The following is a 14,938-nucleotide window of genomic DNA, read 5'->3' on the forward strand; positions in this document are numbered from 1 at the left end:
TGAAGAGCACCATAACATCTGTGAATTAGATTTAAGTGAGGGAGGGCTGTGTAAAGTCACCAACCTCATTCTCTCCTCCAGAGCCATCTAGGTCCAGTGGGAATATATTAGATTGGGATAACTGGAAATGGCCATGGATGCAGTGGGAGACTTTGGCCCTTGTAAGCTAAGTTCTTTTCCAGGTCTCAGTTTGTCTGAGGTTGTGCCTATTCAGTGATTAAGGATAGGTAAGAAATGAGGCAAAGAATGGCCTCTTGTGCCAAGCAAAAAAAAAAAAAAAGGTCCATGATGGGGGGTTGGGTGCATCTCCTTTTTATAAGCATAGAACAAATATCAGAAGAGGGTGGATGAGGAAATAATATACTTTGTTACAAAGTTGATCACATCATGGGTTTGAACACAGCGTGATAGATTACATAGCTGAAGCATGGGGACCAATATGATTGCTTGAAAATTCGGAATTAGAAGCTAGCAACAAACCCGTCCTTCCCTCCTGCTCCTGGGACTAAGGAATGTTCATTGTTTGAGTCCACCTGCAAGGTCAGAGATAGTGGACCAGACATTTTTGAAGAATAGCTTGGTGGTATATTAGAGATTGGACCAGACTGCCTAGTGTCTACCAGCATCTCTCAAGGACAGCAGATTTCCTTGAGGCAAGAAAAGAACAGAAATTACCAGAATTGGATTTATAAATTTGACTCATTACAGATCAGCTGAATTTATGAACAAAGGTCAGAGACAAAGAGCCATGACTTAGTTAAAGAACAGAGTGAAATCAAATATAAATACAAAAATCACTGTTTCCTTTTCCTACATTATTTACATAAGACGTAGACAGGAAGAAACACATTGGTTGTAACTTAAGCTCTTTTGCCTTGTAGAAAATTATATTCCACTTCCTCTGATCTTTCAGTGTAGAGGCTGCCAGATCCTGTGCAATCCTCACTGTGGTTCCGTGATATTTGAATTGTTTCTTTCTGGTTGCTTGTAGTATTTTCTCCTTTACCTTGTAGTTCTGGAGTTTGGCCACAACATTTTGCGGACTTTTCAATTTGGGATCTTTTTCAGGAGGTGACTGGTGAATCATCTCGATTTCTATTTTACCCTCTGGTTCTACTATCTCAGGGCAGTTTTCCTTGATGAGCTCTTGGAAGATGTTGTCTAGGCTCATTTTTTCAACATGATTTTCTGGTAGGCCTATGATTCTCATATTATTTCTTCTCGATCTGTTTTCCAGGTCGGATATTTTTTCAATGAGATATTTTACCTCTTTTACTAATTTTTCATTCTTGATGTTTTGTTTGAATAATTCTTGGTTCCTCATAGAGTTATTCACTTTAATTTGGTTGATTCTAGTTTTTAGCGAATTATTTTCCTTGGTTAGTTTTTGGAGCTCCTTTTCCATATCACACATTTTTCTTTTTAAGGAGCTGTTTTCTTCATTGTAATGTTTTTCTAATTTTGCAATTTTGATTTTAAAAGAATTATTCATTTTATATTCTATCTCTCTCATTTGGTTTTCAAAGTTCCTTTTGAGTTCATCTAGGAATGCTTTCTGTGCTTGAGACCAGTTCCCTGTTGAGGCTTCAGCTGTGGGTATGGAGTCATCACTGTCTCCATCTGAATTTGGTTCCTCCCTCTCATGATAGTAGGACTTCAGAGTCCTTGTCTTTGCAGTCTGCTTTTTATCCTTTTTGAGGCAGGGTGCTAGCCACACCCTTCCTCTAGTATTTACTATACTTCCCAAGCATTTACTATTTAAAGTTTTGCCCTGGGGCAATAATTACTATGTTTTCAGGGTCAGAGGAGGGGATTGGAGCAGCCAGGGTTCACTCTGCCATTCTGGTCCCTGGAAGTCCAGCTAGGGGCTTTTTAAATTTCTAGGCTCTGGATTGGTAGTCCCAGGAGTAGCTGCTGCCCCTGGCAGGGGCCCTGCATTTGACTCTTACCCTGCTCTGTCCAGTCCCAGCCCTTCAGTGATATGCCTGGCAGTAGCCTTTGTGGTTGGTGGGTCAACTTGCCGCCACATTGATCAGTCCTCGTCCAGGCCTTGTCCAGGCCTCTGTCTGAGTGCTGCGGCATCTGGGCCTCTGTCTCCCTCAATTAGATATTAAACCATGCATAGGTAAGGATCACAGGGATCACAGATTTCTCAACCAATTGTTACTCTTCCCCAAATGCTCAGGAAAGAGGAGGAGGGGGATTTCTTTTAGAATTCTGGGAGTAGGGAATATACCTTAGAGCCAGTTCTGGGATGATTAGTATGTGGTCTGAGTTTCTCATGAGTTCATGGGTAGACTCTTTGCTTTATTCCGATGTCACGTTTCGCTTTTGATCCTTGTGTGGAGCAATTAGGAGGGAGAACTAGTAGCAGATCATCTTGCCTTCCTCCTAAAGGGGGATCTGGAACTATAGTGTTTCTATGGAGGAAAAAAAACCCATAAAATATAGTAATAAGTGAAAAACCATAAAAACTTAAACTCTGCGAAAGGTGGAAGCCTAGACATGGTGACCTGTTAGAAATCATAATTTAGATACTAAATCACAACTTACACACTGAGTCATAACTTAAGATACTATGACCTATGAAATCCAAAACAAGAATGTTGTGACCTGGGACATGATCAATACACAAACTTATGTTTGGACATAACATTGGCTTAACGCTCAAGCTCATTACTAAGCAGAAAACCAAAAATATCCACCAGTCAGTAGTAATGTACTTTCTAGCCCCTCCTGCCTTTATCTGTTTTCTATAATTACCATTGGAATTTTTGGAGTTCTTAGCAGGGATCCACTGAACTGTCTGGCTGCTGCCCCAGACGGAAGATTGCCCCCGTTTTGTAAGTATTCATAATGATTGATTAAATTACACCTATAATCAATCTGGAGTTTTTGACCTCTTCATTTGGTATCAAAAGTATACCCCACGGCTGTGGGGAAAGCACAGGGTTCCCCAGTCAGGGGAATTCGAGACCTCTCAAAATCCAGACAATTGGTGCAGTTCAGCAGGATACCAATGGAATGCTAAAGAAGTAGGGGATAGGTGGGGGTGGAGAATCCCTGGATGGTCTTTGTGTGTGTGTGCATGGGGGGCTGTGTTGGACCATAGCATAAGTAGGGGGATGCTCTGAACACATCAAAAGGCCTAGAAAACCTTCTGATTGAAGGGGGATTGTAGGAGGAGCCTTAGACTGAACAATAGTCCTTTGGATTCTTTTTTTTTCTTAGACACCCCCACTATTCTTGGGTTTCTACTTACTTAAAATGTTCCTTGGCATGAATGGACCTTTTTGTACATGGAGTAGAAGGAATGAATAGAAGTTGGAGTGAAGGGGCATCCTTAAGGTGTTTTCGGGCTTTTCCCTCCATAAAGGTGATTTGGTATCACTTCAAGGGGAGTGATCACTACCCCCCACTCACATGGTTATTTCCATCTCTTTTGTAGATACCATCACCACTCTCCTTATCACAATCATGGCATGGTATCTTTATTATATTAAAGCTCTTTCACGTCCTTGTCACAGCTACTGTTGTCCTGTGTCCATATCATATTCTTATCATAATTATAGCTTTCTTGTATCCCTGTCATATACATTGGTCCTCCTATGTCACAGAAAGTCACTGGGCCCTTGTGTCCCTGTCACAGATATTGTCCCACTTCCCCATTACAATCATTTGTCCTCCCATGCTCATTTCCCTATCACAGTCACTAATCCCTCTTACTCTTTCCTTGTGTTCTCTCTTAGGTGTGATGGAGATTTTCAGTCCTTTAGGAACCTGTTTCTCTAATTCTCTCATTGCCTTCCTCCTCCTCCTCATGATGCCCAAAATGGCCCCAGGTAAGTTTTTGCCTCTTTTTATTTGGTTTCTTCTGGCCTGGAACAGGAGCTCTGTAGGCTGACAGTTGAGCCTGTAGAGATTCTGTCCTGCTCTACTCCCCATGTTCTCCTTCTTCATACACCTGATATTCTCCTAGTCCTTTCTTGGTATTTTCTCAACTTCCCTAATTCTCTCTCTGCTAGAGCTTTTTCATTATCCTCATAATCTGTGCCCTCCTTCTTCTTTCTCTCTAAAATCTCCCACCATACTTCCTTCTTCCCCATCCTACTTCAAGGTTCTTTTCTTTTATCTCTTTTACATACTGAAATCTGATCCCATCTACCCTTGGCTGTTTTCCTCTTTAACCCTTTATGTCCTCTTTCTGCCTGACTGAACAGAGCAGTTCTCAGTGATTGGACCTGCAGGACCCATCCAGGCCTCACTTGGAGGAGAGGCAGAGTTACCATGTTACCTGTCCCCACCTCAGAGTGCTCAGCACATGGAGGTGGTCTGGTTGCAATCCACTTGGGTGGTACACCTCTATCGAGATGGAGAAGATCAGTTTGGAGAACAGGCCCCCTCTTACCAAGGGAGGACAGAGCTGGTGAGAGATGCTATCACAAGTGGGAATGTCACCCTGAAGATACGAGATGTGAGACTCTTGGATGCAGGAAAGTACACATGTCTCATTTCAGATGGTTTTCACCAAGAGCAAGCTGACATGGAGCTGAAGGTCTTAGGTAAAGAGCTGGGCCCTGGACTAGGTATGTTTGTGTGCATATATGAATAGGTGGCTGGGGATAAACTTCCTTGTTACCTGTGTGATTCCTGGAATCCCAGGATGTCCTGGTTGAAAGGGACCTCCCAGGTCATCTACTCTAATACCTCTCTGAACAGGAAATGTCTCTCTCCATGCCCAGTAGGCACCTATTTTCATTTGGCCTATATTCTTGTTTTCCCTCCCTGGTGCCTTGCACATGAAAGACAATTAATGAATGCTTATTGAATAGAGTTTCCAGCCTTTACTTAAAGACATCTAATGAGAAGTCATGCTACTTCCCTGGGGGCGGCAGCCTTTTCCACTTCTGGATAAGTTTTTGCTGACATCAAACTTAAATCATCCTCTGCAGCTTTCACCATTACTACGAGTTCAGTCCCAGAGGGACAATCAGAACAAGTGTAATCCATTTTCCAAAGCCTAGATCTTCAAACCTGCAAACAGTATCGTGCCCTGGCTAAGTCTTCTCTTCTCCAGGCTGGGACAATCCCCAAACCGGAAGAATGCGAAAGCTAAACTCCAGCAGTTCTGTTTTGTGACATAATCTCAAAGCTGTTCACCATGCTGGTCATCCTCCTCTGGATTCCCTTTGATTATCTGACAGCTTTTCTCTGGGAATCTCCATATTCTTTCCATTCCAAAGACCTCAGACTCAACAGACCTTGGGCATGGGACAGAAGGAGGATGATAGGCATTGCTAAGGTTTTCGGAGCATATAAAGACAGAAATTTCAAACAGTCCTTTTGGAGGGTTTACTGAGAAGGGAGAGGAGAAGGAAAGTAAGGGTTAAAAAGAAAGCTGGAAAAAGAAGGAATTGGGAAGGGGGGCTGTAGAAGGAGGAACACCATTTTCCTTCCTCCACATGCATATTCTACACCAATGATCCTCTCCCACCTTCTTCTTTTCAAAGCCATAGCAGTCAAGTGCATATGGACAGACTGGAACAATATTATCAGATGGGTAGATGACGAATGGTACTTAGTAAATGAATCAGATCAAGAAACATGTTGGGGCTTGAGAAACATAGATGGGATATTCCTAAGGTAATGTGAGTTAGGGGCAAGGAGTAGCAGTGCAATGAGGGAAATAAAGCTTATTTTGACACTGCATTTTATGTTGTGACTGAATCACCCTTAGTTTGTATACAAATCACATTAGGACGACTTTAATTTTCATAGCAAGATGGTACTGGATTTGGTATTGAAGGACTTGGATTCATGTCCTGGTTCTCCTATTTCCTATGTGAGTGATCTTAGACTAGTCATTTCACTTTTGCAGGCCTCAGTCCCTCATCTGTAAGTTGAGGCAATTGGGCTAGTTGGTCTCTAAGGTCCCTTGTTCTACATTTTTAACAAAGGATCAAGATTCAGGGTATAGTGGCTAGGGAACTGTATTCAGAATCAGAAAAAGAAAAACAATTTAGCATGATTTCAAGTCCTTCCTCAAGCACTTACTTGCTGTATATCCCTGGGCAAGTGGTTTTTGCCTCTCTGTGCTTCAGTTTCCTCATTTGTAAAATTAGAAGTTTGGACTTGATAGCTTTGATAGCCTAAGGACTCTTCCAGGCCTAAATTATGATCTCATGATAAATATGACTATTTTATATATAACTACTCCCTTACCTTAGTCTTCTAGAGGGAGACTGGTTTCATCTCTTTTCATGATTTTAGGATACCATTGAGGAACAATGAAGGTATCCTTTTTTTTTTTTTTTTATGTTTTCAGCTTGAATCCTCAACCCATTATTCTATCACTACTGTTTGCTGGTAGCGATTAGTGCCCCAGTTCCATTTAAGCAATTAAAATAAATTAGTTTTTTTGGAAAAGGATGTTTACTAAAATATTGCAAGACTGGCAGCTAGGTGGCACAGTAAATAGAGCACTGGCCCTGAAGTCAGGAGGACCTGAATTCAAATCTGGCCTCTGACACTTGACACACTTACTAGCTGGGTGACCTTGGACAAGTCACTTAACCCCAATTGCCTTGCCTTCCCCCCTCCAAAAAAAGGATACATAAAATATTGCAAGAACAGTATTATAAATATTTTCTCCTAACACCTGGGGTACAATCTTCTCTATCTCACCTCAGTCCCTGAGAAGAGTGGGATTAAACTTAAAATGATTTCTACATTGCATTGTTATCACCATACAACCTAGGGCTGGATGAGTCTGCATCTATACTTCAACTGCATGGGTCATTTAGTTCCTTTGGGATTTTACTTTTTACTGTATGACTTCTGGCAAATCTCTTCAAGGGCTCTAACACTGAGACACCCTGAGAGTGTCTTTTTAAGTTCACAAGATTGTAGTCATCTCTAAGACTCCACCTAAAAATATGAAAGAAAGCACTCTACAGAGACAGAAGCAATAGTACTGTCAGATCTTCTCAGTTTCAAGCTAGCTATGAGTGAAAAACAGCCCCAAATCCCTATCTTACCAACAGGTCCACTGCAGTTTTTTTTTATTATGGAACATCAGTTTCAATAGGGCAAATTTAGGTTTGATGTATTAAAAACTTCCTAACCTTTAGAGCAACACCAAAGTGAAAGGGTCTCCTGTAGGAGATAGTGAGCTACCTCTTCCTGAGTCTTTAAGCAAAGGCTGGATAATCACTTGTAGGGAGAGTCTTAGAGGAGATTCCGATTAAAGTGTGTGTTGAACCAGATGGACCTCTGAGTTTCCTCTTATCTTTGGGATCCTCTGAATATAATGCCTATCCAAAAAGTACAAAAATTTGAACCCCATCCCACTTGTACTCCCTAATAGCCTCATCAATATAGCCTAATGTTGTATCTCACAAATGGTGAGTGGGGCTAACACCAGGTGATGTGACCTAAACTGGGATAGAGAAAGGGTATTTGGACATGGTAATGCTATTGGTGGAAGGGAGAAATGTGTCTCCTATAGGGTGAAAAAGTGGGGGCGGGGAGTAGCCATGACTGGAAGGACTGAGAATTTGGCCACATCTATGGTTTTGTTATCTTCTAAGTGGGGATATGGGAGTTAGAGATAGCAAGAAAAGATGCTATGAGAATTCTCATGGCAGCCCTTGTTCTGATATTTATGTGCAATTGTGTTTTAGGTGAAGAACCTGAATCATCGACTAAGCTACCAAAATTATTTATAGGTCATATTTTCTTTTGGGTCCTGATGTTTTCAATTTTTTCAATTTTCATGCCGATATTTCAAGGTAATCATGAGGGGAAACTGGGTTAACAATTTGCAATGTGCCTCATCAGGCATGTCTGATCTGGGAGGGGACAGAGACTTTGGAACCCTGGTTCTTGGGAGCCTGACTTGTGCCCAGTCCTTGATCACTTGTCCCTCCTTCCCTTGTCCAAGTCCTTCAAGGTCACTCATCTCCATATGCCTGCCCTTAGAACCCTACTCCTCCCAACCACCCTTGTCATCACATGTCCACATGCATTTCCTCCCTATACCATCCCCTACTCTACACTCCCCATTCATGGGCTTCTTTCCCCATTCATTCATCAAATGTTGGTGAAGAACTTTGTGCAATTCATGTGCCAGCCCATGGTTGTTGTTCAGTCATTACAACAATGTTCAATCCTTTATGACTCCATTTGGGGTTTTCTTTTTTTTTTTTTAAGCAATTGGGGTTAAGTAACTTGCTCAAGGTTACAAGGCCAGTTATTTCTTGGTGTGGTGCTAAGTATCTGAGCCTGGATTCGATCCCCAGGTCATCCCAACACTGGGGCCAGTGCTCTTACTCACTGAACCACCTGGCTGCCCCCATTTGGGGTTTTCTTGGCAAAGATACTAGAGTAGTTTGTCATTTCCTTCTTCAGTTTATTTTTATAAATGAGGAAACTGAGAAAAAACAGGGTTAAGTAACTTACCGGAGTCAAATAATCAGTAAGTTTTCTGAGAGCAGATTTTAACTCACTTCTTCCTGATTTTAGGATCAACACTCTATCCTGCACCACCTAGCTGCCCTCTCCTAAGCCATTTGGAAATACAAACAAGTATTTCCCCTTCCCTCAGTCTCAATGCCTGCCCTGGTTAGGGTTGGATAAGTAGGGGTCTGAATAAAGATCATCTTTGACTCCTTAAAATAATTGAAAAAAAAAAACCCAAATCTTTTAATCAGTGAGGATTTTTAACAGTCTGCTGTGTATTTTGTTCTATGATCTGGGCTGAAGAAAGAAATTACATTTAGGTAAGACTGTACTTGCCTTCATGAAACTGACAATCTAAGTGGGAGTGAGATGTGGATGTAAATGTGAGATGAGTTCTAAGGGAGGTCCAGGCAATAAACTGAGAAATCTGAGGAGAGAGAAATTACTTTCACCTGGTTGTGGGAAGGGGTCAAGAAAGACTTCAAGGAGGAAGTAGACCCTGAGATCGATCTTGAAGGAAAAATGGAATGAGACTGAGATAGGGACTATTCTCACCTTGGGAGTGAAGCAATGAAGGGGAAAGGGCAGGATGAGGAGGAAGGTCAAAGATTAGTATGGTTTGGCCGGAACATAGCATATATGAATCAATCAGTCAATAAGTAAAAAGCATTTATTAAATACCCATCATATGTCAGGCCCTGTTCCAGGGACTAGGGATAAAAAGAGAAAAGTCCTTGAGATATTTGGAGGTGGACCTAACAATTTTTGCAACTGATTAGATATAGTGGAGGGGAGAGAGAGAGAGACAGAGAGAGAGAGAGAGAAAGAGACAGAGACAGAGAGACAGAAAGACAGACAGAGAGACAGAGGGAGAGAGAGAGAGAGACAGAGAGAGAGAGAGATAGACAGAGATGACTGTGGTGGCCATCTGCTGGAGAGGATGGGAGGGGATGGATTTAAAGATTTACACAGAGAGATTGGCCTTAGCCTGTAGACGGACTACTTCTTCATCAGAGGTTGAAAAAAAGGAGGAGAGTGTGGAGGAAGATGTCAGAAGTTAGAGAGGTTGAGAAGAGGAGGAGAAAGTTAATGTGGAATGATCTGTATTTTTTCCAGGAAATATGAGACAAGGTCTTCAGAAATGGTAAGTGGTGATATGGTAAGCTTGAGAGGTGAAGGTCTGAAATAGCCACAGGAGGAAGTGGGAGAAAGAATTTGAAATTAGTTAAAAATATTTTATTGCTGTAGAAAAGCACAGCTAATATTATATAACATAAGTTTAGTTTTTAGGAAAATATATTTTAATTTTTTCAATTAAAAATATCTATCTTCTCTTCTCATTCCCCTTCCCCTCACTGAAAAAGAGTGAAAAGGAAAACCCTTGTAACAAAAAAGTATAGTAAAAAAACAGAATCCTGCATTTGTTCTATGCAAAAATTGATGCCAAAATTGGCACCCTAAGCCCATCACCTTTCCATCAGAAGGTGGATAGCATGTTTCTCCCTGAGTCATCTGGAATGATGGTTGGTCATTGCAAATAACAGAAATTTGTCGTGGACTTATTCGATAATTTTTCTTATCTTCCTCTAGATCTGTTCATCAGGACATGAGTAAGAACAGAAGAGGTAGATGGCAGTAGTAATCTAGAGATGGAATTTTGTAAAGTATGATAAACAATAAGACAGGGGAAAAGGATTAAAGAGCAGAAGACAGCACTCTTTAGTATTTAACCAATTAAAAATAGTCAAGATTAGGAGGCACAGCAAGTGAAGTTATGGTAGGAGTGATGGCCTGAGAAAGTACTAAGAGGTGGAAGGCCTGGAACTCATGGTAGGGACCAAGATTAGGTTGAGAAGGAAGATCTTTGGAGTGGGAAGGAGCGATGTATAGAGAGAAATGGTATGGTAGTTATAATTTGATCATGAAATTTCAGAATTATTAATCATGAAAATGGATATTTGTGAATGATGGCAAGGTCAAAGATACTCTTATCTCTACTTTTGTGTGGCTGAGTTGACATGGAGAACTAAGTCATGGGAGATGAGTAGACCGAGAAACTGAGAGGCTAGAGTTTTTGAAGGAATATCAATATACACGTAATATGGCCTAGTAGGACAGGAGTTAGACTTGACATGAATAATGTGAGCCAAATGCTGAACTTTTTGAGAAAGAAGGGAGAATAATCTGACTGATTGGTAACTACCAATTGATTGGGTTATGTATTTGCACAGAGTGAGACTCAAAGGAGGAGAGGATAATCAAGTGTTCTTTAGCAGCAGAAAGAGTATCTGGAAGTAGCAGAGGGAGTGAGTAGTATTCTTACTCCCTCCCAAGTACAAGTGAGGTTAAGTGACATCAGAGAATGTACAACTGGTACTGGAAAGGACATCCAAAGAATACTGTGTCCTCTAAGGGAAGTCAGGTCCCAGTAAATGCTAGAAGGTGGAAGGAGTAAGAGAGAAAGATGTCTATAATCAAAGTCATTTTATGAATTAATTAAAGGAACCTGAAGCAAGAAAGAGGTCTAAGAAGAAGGAAGGTTTGTTAATTAAGGAAAATTAATTCCATAAGGCACAATGGAAAGGAGAGCAGAGCTGGAGTAGACCACCTTTATGTATGAAATCCATTTTAGGGTTTAACAGGAATCATGTTTAATCTCTTAACTTTGGTAGTGGGTTTGGATCAGTTGTGCAGGGTGTTATATCTATGTGAGGCACCAGGAAGTACTCAAAGCTTACTAAACTGACTTTCTACTTACCAATTACAGTTTGTCTCTAGTTTTTCCTTACAAGAGTTTTCTATGCCCTGAGTTCCTATCTAAGGGTTTGGATATTGCAATAATGACTCCTAACTCTCTTTGGCTACATGGCTCCCCATCTGCTTGAACCCAAACTCCTTTTTCTTCTCAGAATAGCCAATCAGCCTACAAGCTAAAATTCCAGTACTTCATAAAAAAAAGGAAAATGTAATAAAAATTTCGAAGTAGTCAATCACATCCACTCATATTAAAGATGAATTTTAAAATCTCCACACCTTCCCATGTTTCATGTCTCTCTAATACTCATAACGGAGGGGGAGATCTTTGAAAAACAACCCTTTCAAGTCTCCCAACCTCAAAGTGACAGAGGGAGGGGAATCATCACAGAATGTTCCAACTTGCCTTATCTCACTGCTGTCAAAGAAAGTGAATTTAGTTCCAGGCTTACTGCCAGGTCACTACTCTTTGTTCTGTGCCCTAGCAGGTTGATCAATAAATCAGAAGACAGGCTCTGGAAAAATCTCCATTGATATCCATGCAATCTCAATCTCTGTTTCCCTAATTTTGCCCTACCTGTGGCTGCTCATTGAGTGGCCCTAGGGTCCTGTAGGACACCTTTATTGTAAGATGCATTTACAATTGCATATAGCTCTTTGAAGAGCTATAGGTTTGTAAAATGTTTTGTGTATAGTATGTATTTTGATCCTCACAACAACCATGTGGAGTAGGTGCTATTATTGTCCCCATTTTACAGAAAAGGAAAGTAAGACTGACAGAGGTTAGGTGACTTGCAGAGGAGTATACCAATGGTAAGTGTCTGAGGCAGGGCTTCAAGTCAGGTCTTTCTGACTGTAAGTCAGCTACTTTATCCACCATACAACCAAATCTTGGATTTGTGGCAGTGTCTGTGAGTAATGCTCAGAGCAAATTCCAAACAGATGAGTTAAAGCCCCCCACAATAAGGAGTGCTTCAAAATCTTCTTAAAAATCTCACCTGAATGTGCAGCATCTACATGGCCTCTTATACCCAAAATATTACCAGAATATCCCTAACACCCAACCGTCCACTGGGCTTCTATCTCTCTTTGGTTTCTAAAGATCTTCCAGATGTAAGAGGAAGATAGCTTCACCTGAAGCAGAAAGCCCTTTCTGACAGAGATTCCATTTGCAATCTTTCATAGACCAGGATGATACACTGAAATAGCATGGCTTTGGAATCCATAGACTTGAGACCAAATCTCGGATCTGCTGCTTACTTCCTCTATGACACTGGGCAAGGAAGGCACTAGCTTGTCGAGACCTCAGTTTTCTCATTTGTAAGATGAAAGGGTGGTATAGATGGCCCCTATGGCTCCTTCCAACTCTGAGTCCTATTTCATGCTTTCAATTTGTGCAGGACTCCAGCTGGTGAAAGCCCCTTCAGTCCTATACCAACTCTTGCCTCCTCTTTTTCTTTTCCAAAGATCTGGGGAGTGACCCACTGAGTGCCTTTCAGGTGATCTCTCTTTCGTTGCTGCCCCTGGCTTTTCCAGGTTAGTTGCCCTGAAGAATATGGTACAGCTATCTAGTTTGGTCTACCTCCCAACTCCTTCTGTGGATAGCGCATTTCTCCCCTCTCAGCTGCATTTAATAATGACCCATATAGATTATCAAGACAATGGTTAGTTACAATGGCCAATTTGGAAGAGAAAGAAACAGAAAGGTAAACATACTATACCTTAGGAAGATAGAGAGGAAGAAGTCATTATGAGGAGTCAGGGACCCTAATATGGAGGCTGGAAATTTAAAAATACCACTGTGGGAACTAGAGATGGGAATCAACAAAATAGTATCCATCCCCACTGTTTTCAAGGAAGATGTGCCCACATAGCACCTACCTTGGAGCATAGTGTGGGTAATCTCATGACACTGCTCCCAATTTCCTAGTTCCTTTGCCTCTTCCACCCCTAATCCCACTTCCTCCTCTTCCCTTTCTCAAGATCCTTTTAGGTCAGAGGTTCACAGTTCTGTACCCTGGTTGGACCACATTTAAAGTATCATGATTTTCTCTGGCACCACAATTTAGGAATGATGTTGACAGCTGGAAAGTGACAGGTTTGCAAGAGTCTTTCTGCAAAATGTGGGTTTCTTGAAGGCAGGAATGGTTATATTTTTTTCTCTGTATTTCCAAAGCTTGACACAAAGGTATTCAACAAATAGTTGTTCAGTGCAGTTAAATTAAAGTCCCATATATATTATATTATATTACTATATATGATTACATTATATAATTATATTTATACTATATATAATATTTTATATAACATAATTATATATAATATTATATATATTATATAAATTATATTACATATATATAATATAAAGTCCCATATAGTTCTACTGTAACTTTCTGAGATCTTTGGCTCTCACTTGAACTCTAAGCCCTGTCTAGACCTTTATACTTTTCTTCTCCTTTCCCATGTTGCTTCTGGACTCCCCATTATGTACAGTATCTATAGATGAGACATAGGAACTATCAGTGGGTTTGTGGTGGCTAGAAGCATAGGAAAAGTAGTCCAAGAAATCATAAAGACCCTAGATTCTCTCTATTTCAGTTACTTCCTTCTTCAACCAGGAATGTTCCAGTACTCTATGATAGGGGCATAGGTGAAGATCTAGAGAAGTCAAGGTTGTAGTCATCCTCTAAGGGCTGGGGATTCTTTTTTTTTTTAAATTTTCTATATTTTATTTTATTTTTTCATTTTTCAAATGCTTTATAAAATTCTGATTTATATCATTAATTTCCACCAGATTTTGAGTTGCAAAATTTCTCCCCGTTTTTCCCCTACCCACCACCCCAAAATAGCAGTCCCACACGATATCCCCTCCTCCAATCTGTTCTCTCCCATGTCTTCTCCCTACCCCCTCCAACTTTTCCAGTAGGGCATGGTGGATCTCTATACCCCAGTGCCTATATATCTTCTTTCCCAATTACATGTAAAATAGTATTAATGATAGTACATATATATATATATATATAATTTTAAACATTTGATTTTAAAACTTTGAATTCAAGATTCATTCCCTTCCTCCCTCGTCACCTACCCTTACTGGGAAGATAAGCAGATAAGCAGTTCAGTATAGATTGTATATGTGTAGCTACTGCAAAACATTAACATAGAAGATATACTGTAAAACACTGACTATATTTCCCTCCCTCCTATCCCACCTCCCACTTGTTCTATTCTCTACTTTGATCCTGTCACTTTTCAAAAGTGGGTGCTTCCAACTTCCCTCTTCCCCCAGCCTGCCCTCCCTTCCATCATCCCCCCTCTCATCCCCTTCCCCCCTATTCTCCTGTAGGGTGAGATACCCTATTTAGTGTGTATGTTATTCCCTCCCTGAGCCAAATTCAATGAGAATAAGGTTGACCCATTCCCTTTTGCCTTCCTATTCTTCCCCTCCATTGTAACCATTATTCCTTGCCTCTTCTATATGAGATAGTTTACCCCATTCTCTCTCTCCACATCTCCTCTCATTATATTCCTCTCTCACCTCTTAATTTCACCTTTTAAGTACCATCCCTTCCTATTAACTTGGTCCTGTGCCTCTATCTATGTATACCTGTAAACATATATACAAACATTCACATATGTATTCATATACCTCTATACCCTCCAATAGAGAAATAAACATATACATATATATATATATATATATATATATATATATATATATATA

The 14,938-nt window shown here is 40.6% G+C and overlaps 1 protein-coding gene across 1 annotated transcript in view; it reads left to right on the forward strand.

Annotated features, from left to right (window-relative positions):
- The window catches only part of LOC138168075 (myelin-oligodendrocyte glycoprotein-like), a 78,107-nt gene that overhangs the window by 25,202 nt on the left and 37,967 nt on the right, over positions 1 to 14,938 (forward strand). Inside the window, exons 2-3 of the mRNA XM_069097107.1 lie at positions 3,750 to 3,842; positions 4,221 to 4,562. Coding sequence (XP_068953208.1) covers positions 3,750 to 3,842; positions 4,221 to 4,562 — 435 coding nt within the window. The remainder of the gene's footprint in view (positions 1 to 3,749; positions 3,843 to 4,220; positions 4,563 to 14,938) is intronic.

This window comes from Petaurus breviceps, unplaced genomic scaffold (assembly GCF_028583685.1).
Source record: "Petaurus breviceps papuanus isolate PSGF00001 unplaced genomic scaffold, PetGlider_PUasm1.0 350, whole genome shotgun sequence".
In the NCBI taxonomy this organism is placed as follows: domain Eukaryota; kingdom Metazoa; phylum Chordata; class Mammalia; order Diprotodontia; family Petauridae; genus Petaurus; species Petaurus breviceps.